General features: G+C 28.6%; 2 protein-coding genes across 2 annotated transcripts in view; one reads left to right on the top strand and one right to left on the bottom strand.

Annotated features, from left to right (window-relative positions):
* Positions 1–2068: 2068 nt before the first annotated feature.
* Positions 2069–2890, top strand: LOC123292562. Its single transcript, XM_044873278.1, has one exon. It carries the CDS (start codon positions 2069–2071, stop codon positions 2888–2890), a length of 822 nt encoding a protein of 273 aa, XP_044729213.1.
* A 2723-nt stretch (positions 2891–5613) lies between these two features.
* LOC123292551 (homeobox protein aristaless-like) overlaps positions 5614–26242 on the bottom strand; it is a 234767-nt gene continuing 214138 nt past the window's right edge. The window contains exon 4 of the mRNA XM_044873267.1: positions 5614–6426. Coding sequence (XP_044729202.1) covers positions 5875–6426 — 552 coding nt within the window. The 3' untranslated portion in view covers positions 5614–5874. The remainder of the gene's footprint in view (positions 6427–26242) is intronic.

Below are 26242 nucleotides of genomic sequence, written 5' to 3'. Positions count from 1 at the left end.
ATTTCGAAAATTATAGTTTCGACAATTAGTTTTATTTCTAGAAATTATTATTATTCCCTGCTGCGTTTTCTCATAACGATAACTTAACTTTTAAGGGGAGGAACTCAGTTACGAAGTTTCAAGTATGTATTTATTATTTAAAAAAATCTGTGGTGGTCCACGGCCTAAAAAGTATGCTTCAAAACAATTATTTATTGGCATTTTATATTGGTTCAAATTGCATGTTCTCTTAATTGTGCTTATATTAATTAATAGGGTTACTATTGTTTATGTTTTCCTGATGATTTGAACAAAAAATGATTGATCTATAATAACTAATAAAAAATTTACTACTTATTAAACACTTTTGGGAAGAACGAAACTTTGCATATAGTTTTCGAATCTGATGCAACCCAACTTTTTTTTTGTACAAAAAAATTTATATATGTTAGCTTCAATATACATAATGGCCATCGAATTTTAAAAAATGGATAAATAATGACTATCTTTAATATTGGCTCTCCATAATCCAGTTTGATCGAATCGGGTAAAATTTTACGTTATAGTTCCAAGAAACTGTGTGTAAACTTTCAAAGCTGTATGCTGGAGTGGAGTTAACTAGCTAGAATGAAGCGAGTGCTTTACTTTAGCTTGAATGAATTGCTTATAGAATTGTGATATTATTTTTCTTCTGGTATACGATTTAGGCAAAGAGCTTGAGTGATTTGTTATTATTAGCTTTAGAATTAGCTTTTTGTTACATGGAAGACGGTTGCGAAAAAAAGAACTATTTTCCTTTTGAAAAAAGGTTGTACCTGCTTTAGTGACTTTCCGATCAAATGAATCTTGTATTCTTTCATTTTCTATTTCCACCTTATCTTATTAGAATAATCAAAAACTTACTGGACCAGAGGAAAAAAAACGTCTAGCCAACTTGGAAGGATTTTCGAAGAGAAAATATTTTTTGGGCTTGTCTTAACTAAGCCACAAACCAATTTCTGAGTTTTTTAATTACATTATATCATAGAGATAATACTATCAAGCTGTATAGACATAAGAAATGCATTTATAAGTGAATTCTTGACCGCAGCGCCACTGACACTACAATTTGACAGATACTGTGAACATTATAAATTGTAAAAACACGAATGTAACAGTGTGCAGTCCGCCACCAAATTAGCAAAGAGTAACATTCACTAGCTAATTCTTACTGATGATGACTACTTGGTAGTCGAAAATACGTATTTTAAAAATACAAAAAACTGATCTAGGAATTGGGGCAAAAATCGAAATTTATTTCGACATATCCTAGAGTTCTCATTTATTATCTTCGATAATATTTATATTAAAAATGGCTTCCCGGCCAACTGAGAATAATAAATTCCGCAAATTAGCGGAAAAACTTCATTTATTGGCAGCAGACATACATTTTTTAAAAATGTGCAAATTAAACGGCATCTTTCCTAATTTTATCCAAATAAAAACAAACATAAACAGCAGAGCAGCTAGTAAATCATTATTAGCTGCAAAACAAAAGTGGCTTAATTTAGAAATTAAGTCCCTTTATGCAAAACGAAGTAATTTGGAATTGGAAACTTTTAAGTTCCACTTAATGATGACAAAAAATTTAAATAATTTTGAATTCGATAACTGGCTCATTTGGTTTAGGCAAATTCAAATAGTCATAAAACATAAACTCAAAACAAAAACAACAAAATTGTACAAAAAACTAAAAATGCTAAAAAACAAAAATAAAAAACCAGAATCAATATTCAAAGATCAACAGCTCGTCCATAATACAACCAATATCAAATTCTCAGATGATGAGATTAATCTATTAAACAAAGGATTGAATTTTTCAATCCAGAAAAACGAATGTCCGTCCGTAAATATAGCTGTGGATATTGAAACAGGAATCAAAGCATTAGATGAAGCAACCAAAAACCAAATTAGAAAAAATTGTACAAAAATAATAAAAAATTCCAAACCACACAATAGTCGACAAGATACCCATAGCAAAATAATTAAATCATTAAAAGAAAAGGATGTTCACTACCTGAAAGCAGACAAGGGCAATTCAATCGTCATAATGGACAAAAAGGATTATTTAGCAAAAATAGAAAAAATGCTCAACGAAGGTCCATACAGAGTTCAAAGATCGGATCCATTAATCACATTCGTAAACGATGTAAAAGACACTTTAAAAGCATGTCCAAAGTTGATTAACAACCAACTAAAATTTCAATTACAGTGTTCGAATCCTGTAACACCTCGTCTGTATTGTTTACCAAAAATACACAAACAAGATGGATCCATGCGACCCATAGTTTCAGGTATAAATTCTCCAACATACAAGATTGCAAAATGGCTAGTAAACAAATTCCAAACATTAAATAACGAATCAGATTCGTCTTCCGTCAAAAATAGTATTGATTTAATTAACAAAATAAAGGATACAGAATTGGCACCAAGTGCAGTTCTAATGTCATTTGATGTCAAAGCTTTGTATCCCAGTGTTCCAATACCAGAAGCAATAAAGGCGTTGGAAAAATGGCTTAAAAATCAAGGTTTACATATGGATGAAGTAACAGAATTGGTAAAATTAACACGTCTATGCATGAGACAAAATGTGTTTACCTTCGAAGGTAAATACTACAAACAAACATTTGGGACGTCTATGGGCAATCCGTTATCTCCATTCTTGAGCAACATCTTCATGTCAGACCTCGAAGAACAAGCCAAACAACAATTCAGTTATTTTCCCGCTGTCTGGTACAGGTATGTTGATGACATCTTCACAATTTTTGACACAGAAAAAGAAAATCCACAAGATTTTCTTAATAAGCTGAACAACATGTACCCTTCAATTGATTTCACAACAGAAATCGAAAAGGACGGTTCGATTCCGTAACTTGACATTAGAATTTCCAAAAACACAAATTCTAAGAAACTAGATTTTGACATATACAGGAAACCAACACACACTGAAAGGTACATCACAGCAGATTCAAACAGCCCACCACAACACAAACTAGCCATTTTCAACTTCCTAGTGAACCGATTAATTAAAATACCATTATCAACCAGAAATTATTTTAAAGAATTAAAACACATCCACCAAGTTGCAATATACAACGGGTTTGATCCACAAATAATCAAGAATATAATCCGAAAAACAAAATCAAGAATCCAAAGGAACAATTCAACAACTTTGAAACCAGAACAAAACAGCATCGATAAAAAGAAATGGTGCAAACTGACATATTTTCAACCATACGTCAACAAATTAACAAAAGAACTTGGAGAACATAACCTAAAAATAGCACCCATTAGTCGAACAAAATTAAAACAATTACTTGGAAATCCCAAAGATAAAATCAACATGGAACAACAATCGGGAATATATTGCATTGGATGTCAAAATTGTTCGAAGAAGTATGTAGGTCAAAGTAGAAGACAAATTATCACAAGATTCAAAGAACATATGAGCCATTTAAAATATGGAAGAATTGAAAAATCATGTGTAGCCGCTCACGTTATCGAAAACGACCACAAAATCGACAAATCAAACCTTAAGCTCTTAAAATCAGTACCCAATCCTTGCGAATTAGACGCTTATGAAAGCATCTTCATTCAAAAGATGGGTAATGAAGCAATGAACTTGGACAAAGGACCTATTCCAAATTCGGATTTAATAAAAATTGCAAAATCAAAGTTGAATTTCTAAAAATTGTCAATACGTTATAAAAATAAAGGATTATTTATTTTTATGATTTATTTATAGTTTTTTAATTTAGGTTAGATTTGTAATTTATTATTTTAAACGTCAAAAAATACTCGAATGGGCCTGCGCACAAGTATCATGCTCATTGGCCAGACTAGTCAACTGATGGCAGTTGATTGGCTAGCGCCACTGACACTACAATTTGACAGATACTGTGAACAGTATAAATTGTAAAAACACGAATGTAACAGTGTGCAGTCCGCCACCAAATTAGCAAAGAGTAACATTCACTAGCTAATTCTTACTGATGATGACTACTTGGTAGTCGAAAATACGTATTTTAAAAATACAAAAAACTGATCTAGGAATTGGGGCAAAAATCGAAATTTATTTCGCAGCGAGAGAAGTAGAAATACATAGAAGTTGTAGGCGTATAAAAGAGATTAAGGCAGCTATATATCTCTAATTTATCTGTCTCTCTACAGCTACACGCGCTCACTTTATCAGTCCCTCTTTATTGCAATCCACCGTTTGGCGGAGACTTTGCAGCTCTACGGTATTATCTCTATGCATTATATGCTGATGAGTTTCCTACTCACTATTGCAGTAATTTGACGTGTTACTGGTACACGTAGTTCTCTAATTACTTACCTATTTCTGTTTTCCTATTAATAACTTATGCAACAAAACCTAACTTAACATGTTCTGTAAAAAACACAAAAATAAAAAAATAAAAAAAACAAAGAGGGATCTTTTTAAATGTATTTTATTTTTTTCTGTGTAAACAGGACGGAATTATTTTCTTTTTATAAAATTAATTTTCATTTAATTTTGTAGGATTTTTTTCCATATCATATTATTATTACAAATAAAAATAATTAACATAAATAATTAATGAAATAAATGAATAAAATAAGAAAAAGTATTTATGCTGGTTTCACAAAATAAATTATGCCTTTTAATGCTGCTTTCTTAATACGTATTATTGTTGGCAACTACTTTACTTACTACCTTCATTGCTTCTTTTTCTTTTTCCCTCTTTACATATTTTATAGAAGAAAATAAAAAATTTTCTTTTCAACAAAATTATTTAAAAAAATTGCACAATTAAAAATGTTTTTAAAAAAATTAATGGTAGTACGCATTTAAAAACCAGAGCTTACATTTTTTAACGTTTTAATTTATTGCTTTACTATTATTATATTTATAATGTGAACAATGGTTTTTCTTGCTTTATGTATTTGTAAAATTTTTAAGCATGGGTATTTTCCATTTTTTTATACAAAATGTTTAAATGATACATTGACAGTAATTTATTTACTGATATAGAAATCCTGTTGCAGGAGTAATCATTAAAATTTCCAGTTCTTGCTAAAAATCTATCTTATATTTTGATGATTTCTCGAATTTTGTATTTTATGTAGCTGACAGCTTAAGATGGTTGTCTTTGTGCAATATTGTAAAAATAGTGTACTACATCATACAGCAGTGGTATTCGTATAGATATGCTTAGCACACTCCAATAAGTATTAATTTTAACATGCTTTTAACTCAACTGTCCATTTATCACGTATTCTGTATGGTAATACCATGATAATAAACATCTGTAGTTCTGTATATGTATAATAGACATCTCTCCTTCACTACTTCACTCAATAGTTTTGGATTTTTTTTTAAACTCACATGCACAAATTCATGAATGTTCAGTTTATTTTGAAAACATTTTAAATTTAGTTTTTTCTAGAATTAAAAAACTTGTTAAAAACACAACAAAACGCAACCTTTCCTATGCTGTCCATGTTAATTATCCGAACTTTAATTGTATTTAACTCGAGTTAGAGACGGTCAATCGACTTCAAATTTTTTTGGTTAATGAATTCCTAATAAGTATACACAAATTTAGAATTTTCGACTGTCGATATGTCCATAGCAAGACAACAACCTTAAGTTTTAAATAAAGACAAACTTATTACATTAGCTTCATATGTTTTACGAAGAAATTCGATAAAACCAGATTTTTTCACTAAATAAATTATGGTATTTATAACATTTTGTAGTTTATCCTTTATAGTAGCAAATACCCTAATTTTACGAATACAAATCTTGGATTTACAAACAAAATTCTATCTACAATTAAGAAATGTCCCAAAAATAAAATTAGAGTAAAACAATTAACTTATTAAATCACCATGTCCATTTTGCCGTAAAAGTTCTAAACGAATTTCATGTTCTCGCGCTTTTAAACGTAACGCAGCAATACTCGAACTACGGCGATCAATTTCTGGTGGTGATTGTTGGCCTCCAGACCCACTTGGTGGTGAAGTCTCTGGTGGTGATGTGGTTAACGGTGGGCGCTGTTGTTGTGCCGCAGAAATATTTGCTAATAAAGTTTGAAATGAACTGGCTGCCGCTGCACCAGAATATAACGACATTGCGGGTGGTAAAAGTGGACCCGGTGTACGATGATGATAGTGTGATGGAATGTAGCCAGGTGGTAAAATATGATTTGATCCTAAAGTTGGATATCGAAATGGTACACCATCAAATGGTGGTTTTCGAAGACCACCAAATCCTAAATGAGTAAATGGATTTGGTAGAGTTGGTGCTACAACAGCCGATGGTGGTGCTGGTCCACCTGGACTTAAGTACGGATTATACGGATGGCCTTGGGGGCCGACTTTTTCTTGCTTTCGCCATTTTGCACGTCGATTTTGAAACCATACCTGTAACAAATAAAAAAAAAACGTCAGTGTCAGTCAAACAAGAGAAACTAAAAATCACAACTTTATACCAGGATACCATAAACTGATATGTAGAATATAAAATTCATGTTATCTTAATACATGGAAATATATAAATTTCACACTAAATATTTTAAACAATTTAATTTAGAGAGGAAGAAGACCTTGTATGACTTTACGAAATAAAAAATTAGTTTGTATTTTTTATAATTTTTATTAATTGCCTTTATTTTTTAAGACAACGACTAATTTTGATTCTTAGGGGTAAATTTTTGGGGAAGAATTCTCACTTTACGAATAGAAAAGTGAAGTTGGTTTTTAAAAATCTTTACTAGTATGCAAGATATGAACGTTTAAAATTCCTAATTAAACAAAGAGGAAGATATGTACTGGTGACGTCATACGTGAGTATCGCCATAGAAATTACATATAAAACTTAGATTTTCTAAAATGAGATTGAATGCAATCTTTGAATACTTATAAGTTCTTCGTTTTTAATCAATTTTAATTCCAGTTTCAAATTTTGTCATGGTATTTTGTCATAGTTAAGTCTAGTTTTACATCTTTTTGGGTAATATGATCCATTCGACATCAGGGTTATCCCCTATCGGTACGATATGATGTTATCCATGTAAATCTGTACAATGTAAATTAATGATATCATATTGTGCTAACTGGAATGGCAGTTTGTATACGGATTTAGAAAAAAATTAACCGGACAAAATTTCTGTAATACTGTTAAACGCAAGGGCTAAAAACATCAGAACCCAACCAACTCCTCGATAATCGATAAACTCAACCCAACCAACTCGTAATTACAACAAAAATCCGGGTCTCTTCGGATTTTCCGGGATTATTTTTTTCGATTACTTACAATAGGAACAAAAAGATTCTGCATAATAAAGGGACAGACGTTCACGTGACGTATAAACTACTGTAATTGATTTGCTTATGGTAAAAATTATAAAATATTGGAGTATACGTGGTTATCTATGTATAATTAATTCATTTATTATCATTTTTGTTTAAATCGTTGTGTTCAATATTTTAATTAAGTAACAACCATAAATACAGGTATCGGTCAATAAAACTGCAGACAAAGGCGCGGAACACTTTTATACATATAAACTGATTACAGGTATTAAATAGAAAATAATTTTCAATTATAATAATTAGCTGATTATGATGATGTAAATAAATTTAATTATTAATAAACTCAATCAGCATAAATAAAGTCATAAATATAATTAACCTTTTCAATGCAAAATGTATATAAAAAAAGTGAACAGAAAAATTAAATTACACAACTTTTATCGATAGTATAGATATTTTTAGATCTTTTCCAATTAATCAAAAATTGACCCTCCAAATTACGTCAATAATAGATAAAAGTGAATATAAGAGACAATCAGCCATCTATCTAACAGCGACAAAAAATTTTGGGCTTTATGCTTATTTTAAAAATCTCTCCTACCAGTTGTAAGAATAAATAAATAATAATAATACAGTAGAATCTCGATAAGTTAAAGTCCAAGGGAAACACAAAATATTTTAAGCTATAGAGGTTTTAAGTTATCAAGTGTCTATGTTAGGTAAAGGTTAATATAGAGGTATGTACATGTTTCTATGTACCCTAGTTAATATAGAGGTATGTACATGTTTCTATGTAGTTACTGAGGGCCTATACAGAGATTATATATTTAAGTTATAGAGGTTGCGTATTTTAAGTTATAGAGGTTTTGGGCTCTGATGGGAAGGGAACATAGTATTTTTTGAAGTAACAGAGGTTTTTATGTTACCGAGGTTTAAGTTATCGAGATTCTACTGTATTTTGGAATGTATTTTTGTTGTATGTATGTGCTTTATTTTTTTTCTGTTTAATTTATGCAATTTTTCATGAAATTTATTATTAGGAAAACAGACCATAAGTTTGTGTTTAGTTTATATTCGCCTGATATTTAATATCATATTTATTTATAAAGTTTATCCACTAGAAGAGAACAAACAAAACAAGCACATTTATTTCATCCATCCATCCATCATCTACTACTACTTATTATAGACAGGCTGTCTAGCTAAGTTGGCAACATTTAATAAGGTTTACGAAAAAAATTTATTCTTTATAAAAAGCTCTGCTTTCAAGAATATTAACATTAAGCTATTCACTTTTGACATCGAATATACGGAGTGTCGACAAATTGAGAAAGTTCGATAGGAATGTTGACGTAAGTAAAAACAATTATCTTCAGTTCTTTTTTGCCTCAACGTACCCACCTTCGTGTTCCATACATGTAAATGTTCTTTTGCAAAATGGTTTTTGAACAGTTTCCCTTATTATCTGTTATCGAACTTTCTCAATTTGTGAACACCCTGTAAATTCGATGTCAAAAGTGAATAGCTGAATGTTAAAATTTTTGAAAACAGAGCTTTTTATAAAGAAAAATTTTGTTTCGTAAGCCTTATAATAAAAAAGTTTTCCATATGTAGTCAACTAAGCTAGACACCCTGTATATCTATTAAATCAGAGATCTTTTTTAAGAGGTGGCTTTATTTTAATGTTTCGTATAAAAGTTTCGTGATTAAAAAGGAGAATAAATGTTTTTCCAATATTCAATTTTTTTTTTTTTTTTGTTAAGCGGACGATTTCATAATTCAATTTTTTAAATATTTTTTTACATAAAATGAGAAAAAATTCGGAATTTTCTATACTTTTGTTATTGATTTTTCTTTGACTCTTCGATTTTGCTAATGCAGAAATATGATTTTGCTAATACAGTTATGGAGCTGTTCCCGATTTTTTTTTATGTCAATGAACTCATGAGGCGATCAATATCGATATTGAGTCAATAATACAGTTCTTGATTGGCTTTAAATGTTTATTGTTTGGCTTTTTACCCGAAATTATAGATTCTACAATAATAAATAAAAGCGCGTACTGTTGGCTTTATAGTCTATAGAGAAAAGTTATTACCTAAGCCAAGCATATATCTTTCTAATAATAATATTTTTCAGCATATTTATAGTATTTCAAACATAAACAGTTCATAGCTAACTAACTACTCATAAATAATTTTAAAAAATAATAAAAATTCTGTTTAAAATGTCAAGTTAGTAAAAGCCATGTTTTTTAAAAATTATTTTACAATCACGTATAATACGTACCTATGACCCGCATTTTCCATGTTTTTTTTTTTTCTTCAAAAAAATGATTGCTGTATTATATAAATCGCATCTGGTGATTGGTAAGGTCATAAAATAAATTAAAACGTATAACAATAAAATTATAAATGTTAATTTAATTACTTATTGTTAAAGACTATTGTAAAAATACTTCTCTTAATCATTGGCTTTATTTAGGGTTCCATCATTTAAGATAAAAAACGGAATCCCTTATAATTTTGATTTGTCACAAAAATCAAATTTAAGAAACCTTAATAAATTTTGATAAATAACACATCGTTGCACGCTGTATGAAGTTATCACTACTATGAAAAGTTTCCGGAGTTCTGATGAAAGTTCTGTGTTCCTTAGTCGAAAACCAAGAGTAGTTTTTAAAAATAGTTCCAGTCATTATAACATAGAAAATTAACTTTGACGTGACTTTATCAACGCCGTGATGTTAAGATAGCAGAGTTCTGCTGAGCGTAGCTTCGGATTTCCAACATTAGTAAATAAAAGAATCGATGTTTTTTCTTTCGAAAACTTATTATATACGCTTAATTGAAAACGCATGATTATAGTAATAGAATGAATAAAATATTAATCAAACTGTGTAAAATCTCGATAATTGTAAATTTTTTATTTAATAATAATTATTATTATTATAATTAAATTATTAAATTAAAAAGAAAAAAAAATTAGAATTTTTTAACATTTTAATTATACGATTATTGAAAACAATAAATAAATAACATAAAATGTAAATGTTGAATTATTATAAATAAATGAATATGATTCTTAATTACTTTTAATAGTTAATTAGCAATAAAATATATTATTGCTAATAAATAAAAACCATTACATACATTTTATAAAACAATAATTTTTAGTGTTTTTTAATTAATTAAAATAATTTTATGTAAAAGAAAATTTACCGTCTAACAAATATTTGCCTTCGAGAGTGATTTGTATTTTAAAATGATAGTTCTTAAAAATTATGTGTCTATTAAAATATTTGTTTGTTTGTTTGTTACGCTTTCACGCAAATCTACTGAATGGACTTGAATGAAACTGACAATAATATAGCTCATACATCAGAATAAAACGGGAGCTCATTTATTGAAAAGAAGTAGGTAGTTTTAAAATAAATTAACTTTGGGTTAACGGTTAGTTTTAATCCTATTTACTCTTTACTCATTTCCACTTGATACAGAAATGCCCAATGAAGTATGCGAAGTCATGATTGGTTGTTGAAAATATATTGCTCACTGATTTCAAACACTATATCTCTGTGCTAGATTTCCTATCAAAACAGCTCGGAACTGAGTTGTTGTGACCGGAATTGTTGGTGTTCCAGTTGTTTTGAAAGAGGTATTTTGGTATAAGTAGAGCTATTTTTGAGACCTTGTATCGTTTCGCTATTTGCGCTGGCAAGAGTCATATATATATATATATATATATATATATATAAAGCCGGTGCTGTTACTGCTTGTATCATAGAGATAATAATACCATAAAGCCGTATAGACATAGGAAACGCAATAAGTGAATTCTTTTCCGTAGTGAGAGACGAAGAAACAGGCAGAAATTCTAGACGTATAAGAGATACATACACCTACTTTATCCGTCTTGATCTGTCTCTTTACAGCCATGCGCGCCTAATTTATCTGTCTTCCTCTCTACTGCAATTAATATCATTTTAAAAGTGACTCTCTAGCTCTATATGGTATTAACTCTATGAATTGCTTTCGTTTAAAACATCTATCAACACCAATCCATGCTTATTCATTTCAACATATGACGTAGGTCCTGCTTTGTTAAATATGAAAATTGATATAAATTTATTAAGAGAACATAAATTATTTTATATTTGAATTAATAGTATACAAAACTATACTCTATTATTATAATCATTACAAAATTAATGTTTTTAAAAACATGCAGAGTAATTTATAGAGGTTTTCCACGATAATGAACAGCATTTTAAAACAAACTTTACTTATTAGAATATTGACATTTTGTGTTCAAATCGAATTGATTAGATCTCTGCGCTAACAATTTGTTTATAAAAACAACAAATATTTATTAAAATAATGCATAAATAATAATTACTTGAGTACTAACTCCAATAGATTCGAAACAATAAAAAACATCAAACTTTGATATAATTTAATGTTTTATTACAAAGGTTCATTAATTATTCCTCATAATTTACAATCTTGATTTCCAAATTTCTTCACTACTCAATAATTCAACAACTATTCTTAGCACAGCACTGTAGTATATACCGTTCACAATGGCTGTCCGTAAGGAACTAACTTTTCATTTCCACAGCATCCATAGCCACATATTTTTATTTCGATTTTAATTTCCAATTTATTTGAAAAATACTGTATGAATTGATCGTATAAATAAATTTATGATAGCCGTCACTTCAATCATAAATTTACATATTATTAGGTATATTATATACAATGCTGTTGCCTATTGACCATTTCACACATACGCTGACACATTAAAACTGTAGCACCAACAGCAAACGGACTGTTTGCTACATGAAATTAACAATTTTTATATTCTTTCGCTACAAATTTTTTTAAAAGTTGTTAACTAGCAGTCTAATTTACATAACAATTATTAAAGATCTTTAATCTCATTGATATGATCTTTAAAATATAGAGTGTCTTTTTAAAGTGGACATATGCCAGAAACTGGATAAATAAATCTGTATATCGTAAAAAATCGTGAGGTGTTAAATTTCAATTATTGGAAATATTTTATAGACAGATATTGGTAATAGTAAAATCATTATAAAATATCTTAAAAAGCACCCCACGCTATTTTACGATAAAATGATTGTTTTGAATTTAAAGAAATCATTATTACTTTTTGTTTTTGTTTACTTTTAATCATGTATACGATATTTATTTACATCATGGTCTCTCGATTATAATTGATGATTTTTAATATGACACATCCAGCGTAAAGAAATTATTTTTTACTCTTTAGTTCAGCTAGTTTCAAAAGCGTGTTTTTTAGTTTTTTTAAATTATTATTTATTTTGTGTTTTTTAGTTTTTTAAACTGTTATTTATTTATCAAAAATTCAATATAAATATGGTGGAAGCGCAAATAAATGTATATATTTTAAGATATGGAAATCGTTCATCCTGAAAATCGTGACCAAGATAATTAAATACACTTATTAAATTATTGTATTGTCATCGGTCTTTAATAAGTATGTCAAATTTCTAGTTAATCTGACGTTTCGAAGGCGGTCAAATCATGTTCAAAGATTCCGTTACATATTAACGTATGAAGCTAATAAAAGCGTGTTAAAAACAGGCTGCTCCGCTAACCTAATACAATTAGCAATCCATTACCTCATTCAATGAAAATTTGCCACTTATCCGTATTGCGTTAAAATTGGTGTATACCTGTCATATGCCAATGTTGCTTAGGACACGAAAATAATTGCAGAAACATAAAATCAAAATAATTTTGAAGGATAAGTAGGGGTGTCCTGTATAGGGAAGCAAAGTTAACTCATTATGAGCAAATAGGTTAACTCAAAGAAACATAAATTCGTCTAGGCAACATTTATTTACTTTCTCGACATTTAATAAAGAATCGAGTAACATTTATATTAAAACAAAATACCGACATTAAAATTAATTAATAGGTTTTATAACCTCGTTAAAAAGTTCAAAAATTAATTACTATAAAGGAACAAAAAAAAAAACATATATAAAAGAGAAAATATGTTTAACCGACACTGTTAACAAGTTGTTTACATAACCAATTAACAATAATAAATATTTCAAATCAATAAATGTACAACAAATAGAAGAAATAGCATGATTAATAATAAATTTCAATATTTTTAAGGGGTTCTTTTATGCCTGGTTTGATCCTCTTCTACGGTAAAAAAAACTGTGAAGAGGAAACCACACGACATCTATGTACAAAATACTAGTTTTTAAAACTCGAAAAATAATATCTTTTTTTATCACTGACTTTTTTTTAATCACCTGAAAAGGGGATCTTGAAGGAAACAGTGATTCCGATACTATTTTGTAGACCTCTTATCACGCTCGTGTTAAATCGGTGGTTGCCTTAATTTCTCTACAAAATTTTAAAATTTAATTTCTTTTTTGGATTCCACTCGGCGATTACTTATTTTTAAATTACTTAACAAACATCTCTTCGGATTCGAAATCGGCCTCCTAGTCGATATAGCGATAAACATCACTTTGGGAATGACTGGCCTAGAAAAATTATACTGCAAAAGTCATTTGATTTTGAATCACTATAGTTATTAAGTAGGCCTTTTCCGGACTTTTATTTCTTCCTGTGTGGTTATCTTACAGTGATTTTGAATTGGTCTTAACCACAGCGGTTATTTATAAGTTAACATAGGTTAATTATTTACAAAATATTATAGGACCTGATTAATTTAGTAGAAAATGGGATGAAGTCATTCCAAAAATGTAGTTTCATATTTTATTATTGATAAGGGTAATATACAGGTTGGTCTTGAATTGATCTTGGAAAACTATGCTGGGAAATTCAGCTCATAGGGATAAACGCAAAAGTCCTTATCAAATTTAGATATGCGAACTTCCCGAGATATTTTAAATTGAAAAATCAATTAATCCATCTAATCAAATATCACTTAGAGTTAAGAGGCAAGCATTTGGTAGGGCAGTAAGGTTCCTATTTTATTGTCCACTTGGGAGAAGGAAGGGAGAAAGAGTGAAAGCAATGTAGATGCTTCACTGCGCTCCTTTTAGGAATTACGGAGACATAGAAAAACATTAGCTCGTTAATGGTATCTGTAGTAGTACTTACCTACACAGACCATTAACATAAAACTTAGCGCTTTAAGAGGGTACAACAATCAAAAAGGAGCATTTCTTTGATAATCGACATGGCGGATTTGAATTTAGAAGCTTCAATTTCAATTTTTTGTATTTTTGTAATAAATTTTTCTTAAATAAGGTTCTCATTAGTGACAAAGAAATTGCACTGAAACAAAATCGTACTCAAAAACGGAAAGATTTTGTGATAACCTCTTTATCTTGCTCATTTCATTCGGACGAACACACAGAGGTAAAAAACAACATAATCATTATTAGAACATGCCTTTTGTTTTATCATAGATGGTGTGCTTTTAATACATACACAGTTGGACGCAATTTTTTTTTAGCTTTTTTCAGGTTCTTTAGAATAAAATACAACAAAAAAAAAGATGAAAAAAATATGTATTTTGTATAATACCCCCAATGGTGTTCATTCATAACCAATTTACGTCACAGAGGGGTACCTATCTATCCCATTTTTTTGTATTCTGTTTGTTGTAAGTGAAACAAACCGCTGCTAAATAAAAACAAAAAATTATTGATTTCATTTGTCAAGTTTACACAAATTGGTATAAAATGGTTAATATTTTATTTGTAACAGATGAATTTATTAAAATAACGGCGCCTAACAATTTTTTTATTTTTAAATTTGGTTTATAATGTTTTTTATTATTCAATTTTACCCTTAGATATGCATTGTTACTAATACTTTATCCATTTAAGGATGCACAATCAGCGTTGAAGTAATTCCAGGTATAAAAAAGTTTTGTGATGATGAATTATGTTATAACTGGACAAAAAGTTTGAACTATATTTTTGTAGATATCTGGCTGGCTTAGCTTAGGTTTCAAAATATTGAGGATGAAACATTCGTATTATATTGAAAATTGGAAATTTGGTTTAATTATTCAGCCTTCGATATTTCGAAAGCTTAACGACCTACCATAAATTTTATTCTTACTTTTCGTGAACATTCGTCAACTTATAACATAATTCAACTAATTCATCATACAAGTTGAAAATACAATATAACGTTCTAATACTTAATTAAAAGCGTATATTTAAAAAAATGGAAACGTGAAAATGGAAAAAGAAAATTAATTAATTATTATTTTGAAGGTGGAAAAGGAAAATAGAGTTAACACGAGTTTATCTAAACTAATCCCTATATATTATAAATGTGAAAGTAAGGATGTTTGTTTGTTTGTTACGCTTTCACGCAGAAACTACTCATCATTTTGAACCATAAATTAAAGATTTCTGTAAAAATTTAAAACAGTAAATGTCACATTCACGGCCACCTTTTTTGATATACTTAATGAATTATAACTATTTTACATTTGAAAAAATTGAAAACTGTGAATATCTTTTAGCTGCTTAAAACAATCCCTTCAAGTGTTATGGAATGGGGATAAGTGAGATCAAGAGAGGTGGAGGCTATAAAGCGGTGGTTTTTACTTTTAAGACTAGTGAAGCGAAGTGATGGATACACTCAAAAACTACTGGACCGACTTTTACAATTCCTTCACCTATAGAAAGTGATATTATCGGCGAGTAGCATAGACTGGATTTCAAAAAAAATTAGAGTTTCGTATCAAAAATTGAAATCCTTGAGGATATGGAGTAAAGTGAGAGTAAAGAGAGTAAAGTCTTTAACGCTGTAGTCTTTGTTTTCAATCTAAAGTTGAAATTGCCCAGCGAAGCGGGGGGGGGGGAACTGCTAGTTTAATATAATTTTGAAATAATAGAAATTCTATAAACGAAATGGTTACATTATATTCGCAAAACTTCCATTTTTGGTCTGAATTTACGGGTATGATAAAATAAGTGCCATCGCAAAATCTTTGCATCTTTGTAAAAAACTTTAATTATTTCAGAGTATCTAATTTATATTTGTTATAAAATAAAGTAAAGTTGTAAAGGAAAAACTATGACAATTTTTTAAATAAATAAAACCAGATTCAAATAATTCACTATTAATTGAATTTATATTAGGTTTTTGGTAGTACATACTATATTATAATAATTAAATAATACAAAATATTTTCATTATTAGTGTATGATTACAAGTTTTTTTATTTGATCTCAAAATTTATCGAACTTGCGTTCATTCTCAAGAGATTTAATTTACTATTATTTTTTAGCTATTCTGTGACAGATTGAGGCATTTTACCCAAAAGATGTACCCTCTGTTTGTGTAGTTAGTCTGTAACCTAATCTTTAATCTATACTATACCAAAATACATATTCTGGTCAATTTTCATAGAATTTCTTAGCTATTATAATTTTAACTAATAGCATTATTTGCACAACAAAACAAAATAATTCCAACATGCAATTATTGAAACTAATTAAATATTATTGAAGACATTTAAATATAAAAGATAGTTGTATTTACAATGAATTTAATATAATATATCTATTTCCTTTTACCACATCAACAATAGTAAAAATTATTAACTAATACCTTTTAAAATGAAATCATTACATGTCAGAAATATAAAGTGTAATAAAGATAGCAATAGTGATATGTTATTTTCTTTAATATGTCATTGGCATCAACTAACTTAACTGCATCGTTGAATTCTGCAATCATCTCATACAACGCCAAAAGTATTTACCTAATTTGTTTCCCAGAAATTATTTAAACAAAACCCCAATCATCTCATTTCTAGTGAGAGTATTATTTTTGTTGTTTGTAATAAAAACCAAAGGGTTATTTCAAAGTCAACAAAGTTTGTGTTCACCTCTATATAATAACTACATCGCAGTTTGTAATGTAGAAATTATTTCTTAACATCAAAAATTGTTTTTGAATTTTCACCAAATAATCAAACGCCCCTTAAAACTTGTTATCTATATATGTATAAATATACTAGTAGTAACTACCTGCTTTGCTGGGCAACAAATATACCCCACTTGGGTATACTTGAAAATATTCGATTAATCATTCCACTATCTCGCTTCACCTTTCCACTCTTCGGAGGTTAATGATAGATAAAAACAATCCTTGGAGCTGGTTGTATATCTTATCAATATTTGAGCTTAATCGATACACAAATTTTTAGTTCTTGAAGCGCAACCCTTTCAACCCCCATTTCCACCCTTTAATCTACAATATTATGCATGTATTATATATAAAATCTTTTCTCTTGAATCACTCTATCTATTATAAAAAAACGCATCAAAATCCGTTGCGTAGTTTTAAAAATCTAAGCATACATAGAGATTAGGGACAGACAGACGGAAGCGACTTTGTTTTATACAATGTATTGTGGATTTATATGACAATAGCTAAAGTATTTAAAGTTGGCCAAGATGGATAATATCCTTGCCAGGATGGATATTAATTACCCTTGCCAGGGTGGATATTACCGTTGCCAGAGTGGATATAACCCTTGCGCATTTATTTCAGAATAAATTTAAATTGTCTTTTTAAAATAGGGCTAGCATTCCGGTCCGGCCTCACAAGGTTGAAAACGAAATTTTAATAAGTAGGGAAACAAAACTTACTTCATACAAAATTCAACCCTTATATTTCACACTAGGGACTGAATCTTTAGAGAACCTGAAGACTTTGCAATGTGGTAGCAGTTATATTGAGTGTATGTTGCATATAGAGGTCTTGTGGCATTTTTTAGAATCAATAATTAAGTGTTCCGGCTATAAATTCAGTTAAATAAAACGTTAACAAAAAATGTTTACAGGTTTTATAATTAAAGATGAAGACTCCAATATCATGATTAGCAATTCAATTCCAAATGTATATTTCGAATTTTTCGTATCTAAATAATAAAAGATCACAAATAAAATAGTGATCGACCGCTAAGTTAATACTTGATTATTCTACAATAAAGCCGAAGGTACTTGTAAAATGTGAAGCCAAATGTAAATCTCAACAGAACCTTCAATTAAAAGTGAAAATTTCGTTCTCTCGAAGTACCTATTTTTAGTTTAAGTAAAAACGCCTAGAATGTTTGTCATAAAAGTTTGTTTAATTAATAAATTTGGTCTTAAATAATGACTGAAATTACTGGAGGTATAATAAATAGAAAACGAGATACTTGTAAAAATCTGATATTGTTAAATGTTGACTGGCCTTTGCCTTTGAATAACTTGCGACGCTAACAACAATTTTTGACCGACTTTCTGCTAGGTATGTAATAGCAAGCCGTGGATAGAGTCTGATGCGACCCTCTGAGGTCCACACGAATAACTACCCAGCATAAAAAAAGTAATAAAAATTGAAAAAAACTTAAACGTCGACCGACTCGAAACAACTCGTCCGATTGTTTTGAAATTATTTTCAGATCATATTTTTGTTGCCACGATGACGAAAAAAATGACCCCGAACGTACGTATGTACACACACACACACACACACTTCTTGTCCAAAACATGAAACGTAAAGATATTATGAAAGTATCGATTTAAAAAATCGGAACCATTACAATATCTTCCTATACTGGGAAGTTAAAAAATTAGCCTCACGAGTTTTTTATCGGTGTTGTCATTTTATCAGTCGTGTATTGCATTAGTGAATTCATCGGTATCAGCAGTTGCAAATTTGTCGGTAATTTGATTGTAATACGACTAATAGTGATTTATAACAACGTCATGTGCATACCACAGACAGCAACGATAACATTATCTCTAAGTACGTAAACAAATTAATTGGATCTTACACATCTCAAGCTTCAAATTTACTGTCTCTTTTTACGAGTGTCAGTGAAAAACAAATCATCCAATAAAAGTCATTGTTTGCATGTTGACCTAAATGTTGCATCTCTCTGGATTATCTAAAGAAACATACAGAGCCCTTAACATCTTGTCTATAATTCCATTTTTTCTGCAACTCGAACCTTTATATATAAAAACACGTATTTATAATCTCTACGTCAGTTTGCTGGTTGAAATCATTTAGACGTCAAATGTTAATTACTTTTATGATTTTTTAATAGTATTTACAAAATAATTTGCTTTATATTACTGTTAATTTTATTTTTTTTTATTTGCCTTGTCTTTATTTTATTACTTTGCTGTTTGCAATTTGAATAGAGTTAAGTTGAGCCGTGGTAGATAGATTGGTAGGAAGGTACCTACCTAATAACTCTAACTACTACCTACTTGGAAAACAGAAAACATGATGCAGTTTATAAATTAGTAGGTTCGCACAGAAAGAGTTGTTGGGGCTGTGCACATTATTCACAAACATAAATTTATACATTGTGTCAACTGTTGTTTTATACATTTTTATCTCTATGTTTGCAAGCCAATCAATCGTAAAGCCACTCGTAGAATAGTTGTAAGTATCAGTGGCTCACAGAAAAAATTAATTTTCCATCAAAATCACTTTTCAGGGCTTTATTTGTGAATAAATTTTTAGCGATTATGATTTTCAGAATAAAAAACTGAAGCTTGCTTAAAGTTGAATCGGTTTTGACCAATTAAGAAAGAGTCTGGTTTTGATTGTGTCTGATTGATCTGGTATAACAGACTCTTCTATCAAGTTCATAAATTGCGCCAAAATTTATCATTTTTCAAGGCCAATATTTACAGAAAGCTGGGTAAAATAATAATATTTCGTAAAATCAGATTAATTTAGATCTATTTTGATGTTATACTTTATAATATTAAATTTATACGAAAATTGTTGAAGGTAAACAAAACTGATTTCTCGAATCTATACCTGGCTTAGTCAGAAAAATTAGCTACGTGACGTCATAGAAATATATCTTTTTATTAGGAAGTTTATGGTTCGATGTTCTTGGGTCAATTATCTATGCAACAGCTTGTTGTAATGATTTTATTAGCAAATAATACATCAAATTTTTTATTTAATGCGAACTCAAATGAACAGTGTCACATTTGGCAAATAAACATACGGTAGATTCATTAGTATTATAAATGTAACCATTTATAAAGCAAGCAACGAATACTTAACTTATAATAGGGGAAAGTGTAGGTTCCAAATTTTCATTTATTTATTCAAGATCATGTTCTTTTCAACATGTAATCTTTACAGTCCACTTTAGGGAAAACCGACTCGCACTAGATCAAATTATTATTGTTTTCTCTCTCAGTTATTTTAAACAACAATATCAGTCAAGCAACTTTAGGTTTTTCCATTAAGATTTCAGAGCCATAATGCCACAAATATCAACCATTACAGTCAATAATTATTTTTTCTAATTTATGACATTTCAAAACGTCATTTTTTTAATTTTTGGAAAAATCTTTAGAAAATATTATTAAGGCGTCTAAAAACTGATATTACTGTGAACAACTCCTTGTTAAGCGATGATGAGTGTTATTATTAAAAACACTGTATAGAGTATTTCCTACCAGGAAAACCAAAAGAGTGAGATTTTAAAGCTGATTTTATTGTATCCGAGACACTCCACTTTACCCTATATTGTATAGCATAAAAGAAAGAATGTATCTAATAAGAACCAAGAAACAAAAACGGCTTACTTAATAATACTTAGTAATATCTAATTTAACTTAACTATAATTATAAAATAAAGGCTTATTACCAACCATAATAATTATTTATGTTAATTTTAGTTACAAATTAAATTCATTTTATCGTGATATAGATTTGTTCTTATTATTATTATTTTTATTGATATTATTATGTACTACTACATGTTTTTATTATTGCAAATTTATTTAATTAATTAAGCCTAATTTATACTGACTAGTTTACATGATTTTTTAGACAATGTTAAATGTAGCTATTGAGAATGTAGGTATCAGTTATGGAATTTAGGAAAGGCTCTTTAAATTTCCATGCATATTAATGCTAACATGATAAATTCATTTACGGGAGGGTTAAATGAGATTTACGGGAGGGTTAAAACAAAAGATTAGGAATTTTTCCAAAAAATTAACTTTTTTGCATTATTTTAATTAATTTATAACAAAATTATACTTTTGCCCAATTTTTCGCTAGAACTAAATTTTCAATGAAAATTTGATTATTTTAACTTTTTATTGAGAAATCATAAATTTCGATTTATTAAAATAATTTTGCTTATTATAATTATTTTATAATTAAAAAATAAATGAATATTATTATAAATATTTCATTTTGAACCCCCGAACTAAGAAAAAGGGGTCTTATAAGTTTATCGTTGCGCTTAAACGGATGAACCGATTTTGATTTTTTTGGTTTTGTTTGAAAGGTAATTTAATGGAGAATGTTCTGATATATGTTACAAATGCGAGTTAAAGGGTTGCCGAATATTTTGTCGGGGTTTTTTTAAATTTTGTAAATTTCACTTGTTAACTTTAAAAGAGCATATTGGAAGTCAAATTACTTTCAAATCAAAAGGAAATTAGTTAAATTTAGTATACTTTTTAGAAAATTTACCAAGACAACGCAGCTCCTGCACACGTGGTGAATTTTTTTTAAAAATAATAAATTGTATAATGTAAATAAACATATATAGTTTAGATAGTATATTATTATATATTTATATAACATAAAATCAATAATAAAGTTTATTTTAATTATAAGTGATTTATGTTCAGTGAAACGGTAAATCATGAACAAAATAATTCTTAAGGCTATTCAGCCACTAAAACAATATTCAGATGTAATTTGCATTTTTGATTTTTTTGTGCTATAGTGAAATTTGATATAATAATTTTTGAACATCTATTAAAAACTCAATATTTTATCTGAAGGTAAATACATCTTCTTCATTTCATGAAACTATAAAAATCCATCAAATTACAATATTCCCTCCAAAAAATTGTGTTTTCCCAAAAATGCATATTTTTATACACTTCTCAAAAACCACAGTACCTAGATATCAAAATTTTCCAAGATGCGAAAAAAATTCAATTAATTGATTGAGAAAAATTGCTGGAATTTTACAACGCTAAAAAAATTTAAAAAAAATTGTGGAGCATTATTTTCCATTCTAGGAATGTTTTCAATTTTCCTAGATTTTGATGTTTTCCTTGGTTTTAAAAGCTATTTTGATGGATTTTGAAAGCTACCACCGACTTTGGCAGAAGAGGAAGAAATACTAGGGATGGGTATATAAATAAATAAATATATAAATAAATTGGTGACTATAGCGTCAACTATTGTTATTTTAATTATTAAATATTATCTAATGTAATGGATTTTTCTTCTATAATAGGTTGTTGGTGTTTTATCTGAAGTTTGTTCTATACAGCAGAAAAGTGGAAAAGCTTTACTTGTACGGAGAGCTCTTTTAACATTTCAGAAAGATGATCTGGCTGGGTTGAATATTTGGATAGTATATGTGAAATATTCATATTTTCTTTTGAGTCCGAAATAATATTTATTTTATTATATGATTAAAGGTTAGTGCAGAAAACTAGGAGGTACACCACCTTGAAAGTGGACACTTTAATAATCCATGGACATCTTGCAGTAATTAATTGTATTTGCAGAGGCCAAGAGAACAGCCATTAATTATTACACACGCTATGCAATTGCTATGTGTAAGTAATTAATTAATTTTGTGCTACTGTAGCTTGTATTCAAAATAAAGTTTTTAATACATATAATGAAAATAATTAATAAGATGCATGGAATGAATAGTTGTAAATACCCTGGTTACAACAATTCCCTTTTTAATTTTTATGCTAAATCACGAAATTGTTGACTATACGTATGTAGTTTAATTTATGTACAAAGAGTTCATTTTATATTGGTCATGGAAATTATGAAACTAAAATCCAGACCAATAACATTTATGAATTATGACAGTTTATTTGCTTTTTTTTTTCGAAACATGACTTCTAATTTAACATTTTTAATGTCCTATATTAGAAATATATCAGAATATATTAAATTTAGTCCCATGTTTGTAACGCCTAGAAATATTGATACTATTGAAGATTTTATATAGGTGTTTATCACCTAATTAGTTGATTTTCGATTGTCCGTTGATAAGAAAAATCAAATACGAAATCAGTTATCGAGATGAAATTTTTATAGCGTGTAAACGACGTAAAAAGTGACTTTGAGTTACAGGTAGAACAAAAATTCAATAACAAAAGATATTCCTTATCTAACAGTAAACAACTTTTATTTGAAACATTTTTTCGTTAGTATTTTTGTTTTCCCGGTGAGACTCCTAGTTAGGGCAAAATTAATGTTTCCATTTTCTCAAAAGCCATAAACGATAGAGAATGAACATTTGACTAAACAGACCTCTGTTTGATTATGAAGATGATTATCGTATAGAAAAAAATCAATTACTGAATTTTCATTCATTCTAAAAATGAGATGATGTGTATTTCTCGTTTTCTGATATTTCATTCCGTTTCCGAAATTTAACGGTGGAAAAAATACTCTGTAATATAAAATGTCCATAAAATACTCTTTCAAATCAAAACCACTTATAAAACTTGTTCAGGTAGCTCGAAAACTATCCTTATAAATTTTATAGCTGTGAGAGCTTTTGATCAGAACCATTCGAAGAACATTTTGGGGGCGGTTTAAAAAGGTTTCACAGAAAGCCATATTCATAGTCGTATGGGTACTATAAATATAATATATGTATAGCTATATTCGCCCGTAGCTCGAAAATTACAAGTTAAAAAGTTTTATGGGCGTGAGTTTTGATCAGAACGATCTGAAGAATCTTTTTGGGGCGGTTTGAAAAGTATCATAAAAAGCCATTTTGCTAGTCAAATACTAAAACTATAATATATGTGTACCTTTAATCGCCCGTAGCTCGAAAACTACTCGTTTTTGTGTCCGCGATAGCTTTTGAACAGAATGATCCAAAGAACATATTAGGGTGGGTTAGAAAAAGTTTCACAGAAAGTCATTCTATCTAATATTGCGGGGTCCTTTATCTATTGTTAAAGGTATAGAAAATTGCACTTTAAATATATAACAAACTACCTGTCTTTATTAATACACACAAATACATACAAATTATGTACATTTAATTCTTTTATCCATCATATAATAATAATTGCATAAAATAAATAAATTGCATTAATATTATTAAAAAATATAAATAAAATAAAAACGATACACGCAGTTACTGACTTTACCTACATATCATTACAATAATTTATTTTATTATATGAGGTACTACATGCTATACTAATATAGTGTTTTTATTTTCATGATCACGCACGCAAAACCATTTTTATTTTTTTATTTTACTTCAAACAACATAGAGACGATGGACGATGGACGCGCAATGAGCCAAACCAAAATTGAACTACACTATTTTACAAAATTATGATTAAAATACATTATTCGAAAAATTAAAGGGAAGAGTGTTATTAGGTGTCGGATTCGATGGGTAGTGTTTTATTATCGTATTATGATAAACCTTCACTCAAAAATAAAAATAAATTATTACATGTTGAAAGACTATATTCGCACCGTGTGTGAGTTTTATTGGAGGTGTTTCCATGGTAACGATACCCTACTTTAATTATACAATTGTATGGTTGCATATATAATTGTATGGATTGCATTTATGACTTACATTGAAAATTTAATATAATTGTCTCACAAATTTAAATAAATATTTATGATAATTTACATTTAAAAAATAATATTTGTGCAATTTGATTTATTTTTTTCACAATTTTTAATGCATTAAGGTAGTACCAGCATGAAATCACTTTTCGACAGATTTGGCGGAATTTTTTTTCTCGGGTTTATAATAGCTTTATTTATGAATTCCTAAAATTTCATAATTTTTGACCGTTTAGATCGCGAGATATTTAAAGACAAAGTTCGCGATTTTGAGGGTCATGTCCCATTTAAAGCATGTAAAATGTCCGGTCTCTCCAACTATTTTTTATGATATTATTATATATTGAAGAAAAAGTAGAAAAAAATGTTTATACAATACAATTCTAAAAAAAAAATTTAGAAATTAATTTTCACTTTCGAGATATTAATTTTGACGTAAATTGATCGAAATTGGGACGTTGGCATAATTATTTCCCATTTTAAACGGTCAAAATTTCTGAAACTTTGGGAATTAATAGTAAGCATTATTAAATTCTTAAATTTAATTTTTCGTTAAATTCTGTCGAAAAAAAAATTGTACCATTGCTTTAACATAGAAACTGCAAATACCATGCTGGAACATCGTTAAGTTTAATTAATTAGTGTTTTTCAATAATTTTAATTTGACATTTTCTATAACAATAACATGTAAAGAATTGAAAATTAGTCATAATAGCCTCCTTTATCGCCAAAATTTTACACTGGAAGCGCTGGTATCGATGGTACGTTATCTGGTAACATTATTTTGGTGTACACTGTAATATTGTACATTGATGCCAACACATACAGCTATTATTTTAATAAATACAAATCATAATTTTTATTAAATACATTATATTTATTATTGGTAGCATTGGTTTCTTTGTTTAATGGATGGTCAAGATTGAAATTAAAATAAAGTAGCAAATATTATTATTATTTTTTTTTATATATAAAACATTAAATTAAATTATTATTAAAAACACAGTTGGTATTATCAACAAATATAAATCTTTTTGAATTTATTAAAAATTATTATTGTTACCTGTTGCAAAAATATAAATTAGTTTTGATGTTTTGTGAGAATTTTTATACATATAACAGAAAAATACAGATTGTGTAAACATTTTATATTGGATTTATGTTGTAATTATAAGAGTTCAAAGTTCCTTCTTATTGAATCCCCCAATCAACAAGCTATTGGTCCCAATTTGAGGAAGTGTCTCCCAACATTTAATTTGAAAGGGACGATGCAAAATTTATTTTTT

This window comes from Chrysoperla carnea, chromosome 1, assembly GCF_905475395.1.
Source record: "Chrysoperla carnea chromosome 1, inChrCarn1.1, whole genome shotgun sequence".
In the NCBI taxonomy this organism is placed as follows: domain Eukaryota; kingdom Metazoa; phylum Arthropoda; class Insecta; order Neuroptera; family Chrysopidae; genus Chrysoperla; species Chrysoperla carnea.
This window is presented reverse-complemented; position numbering and strand designations above follow the sequence as displayed.

Coding starts and splice junctions, on each gene's coding strand:
- LOC123292562 (XM_044873278.1), top strand. CDS start 2,069: ATGGACAAAAAGGATTATTTAGCAAAAATAGAAAAAATGCTCAACGAA.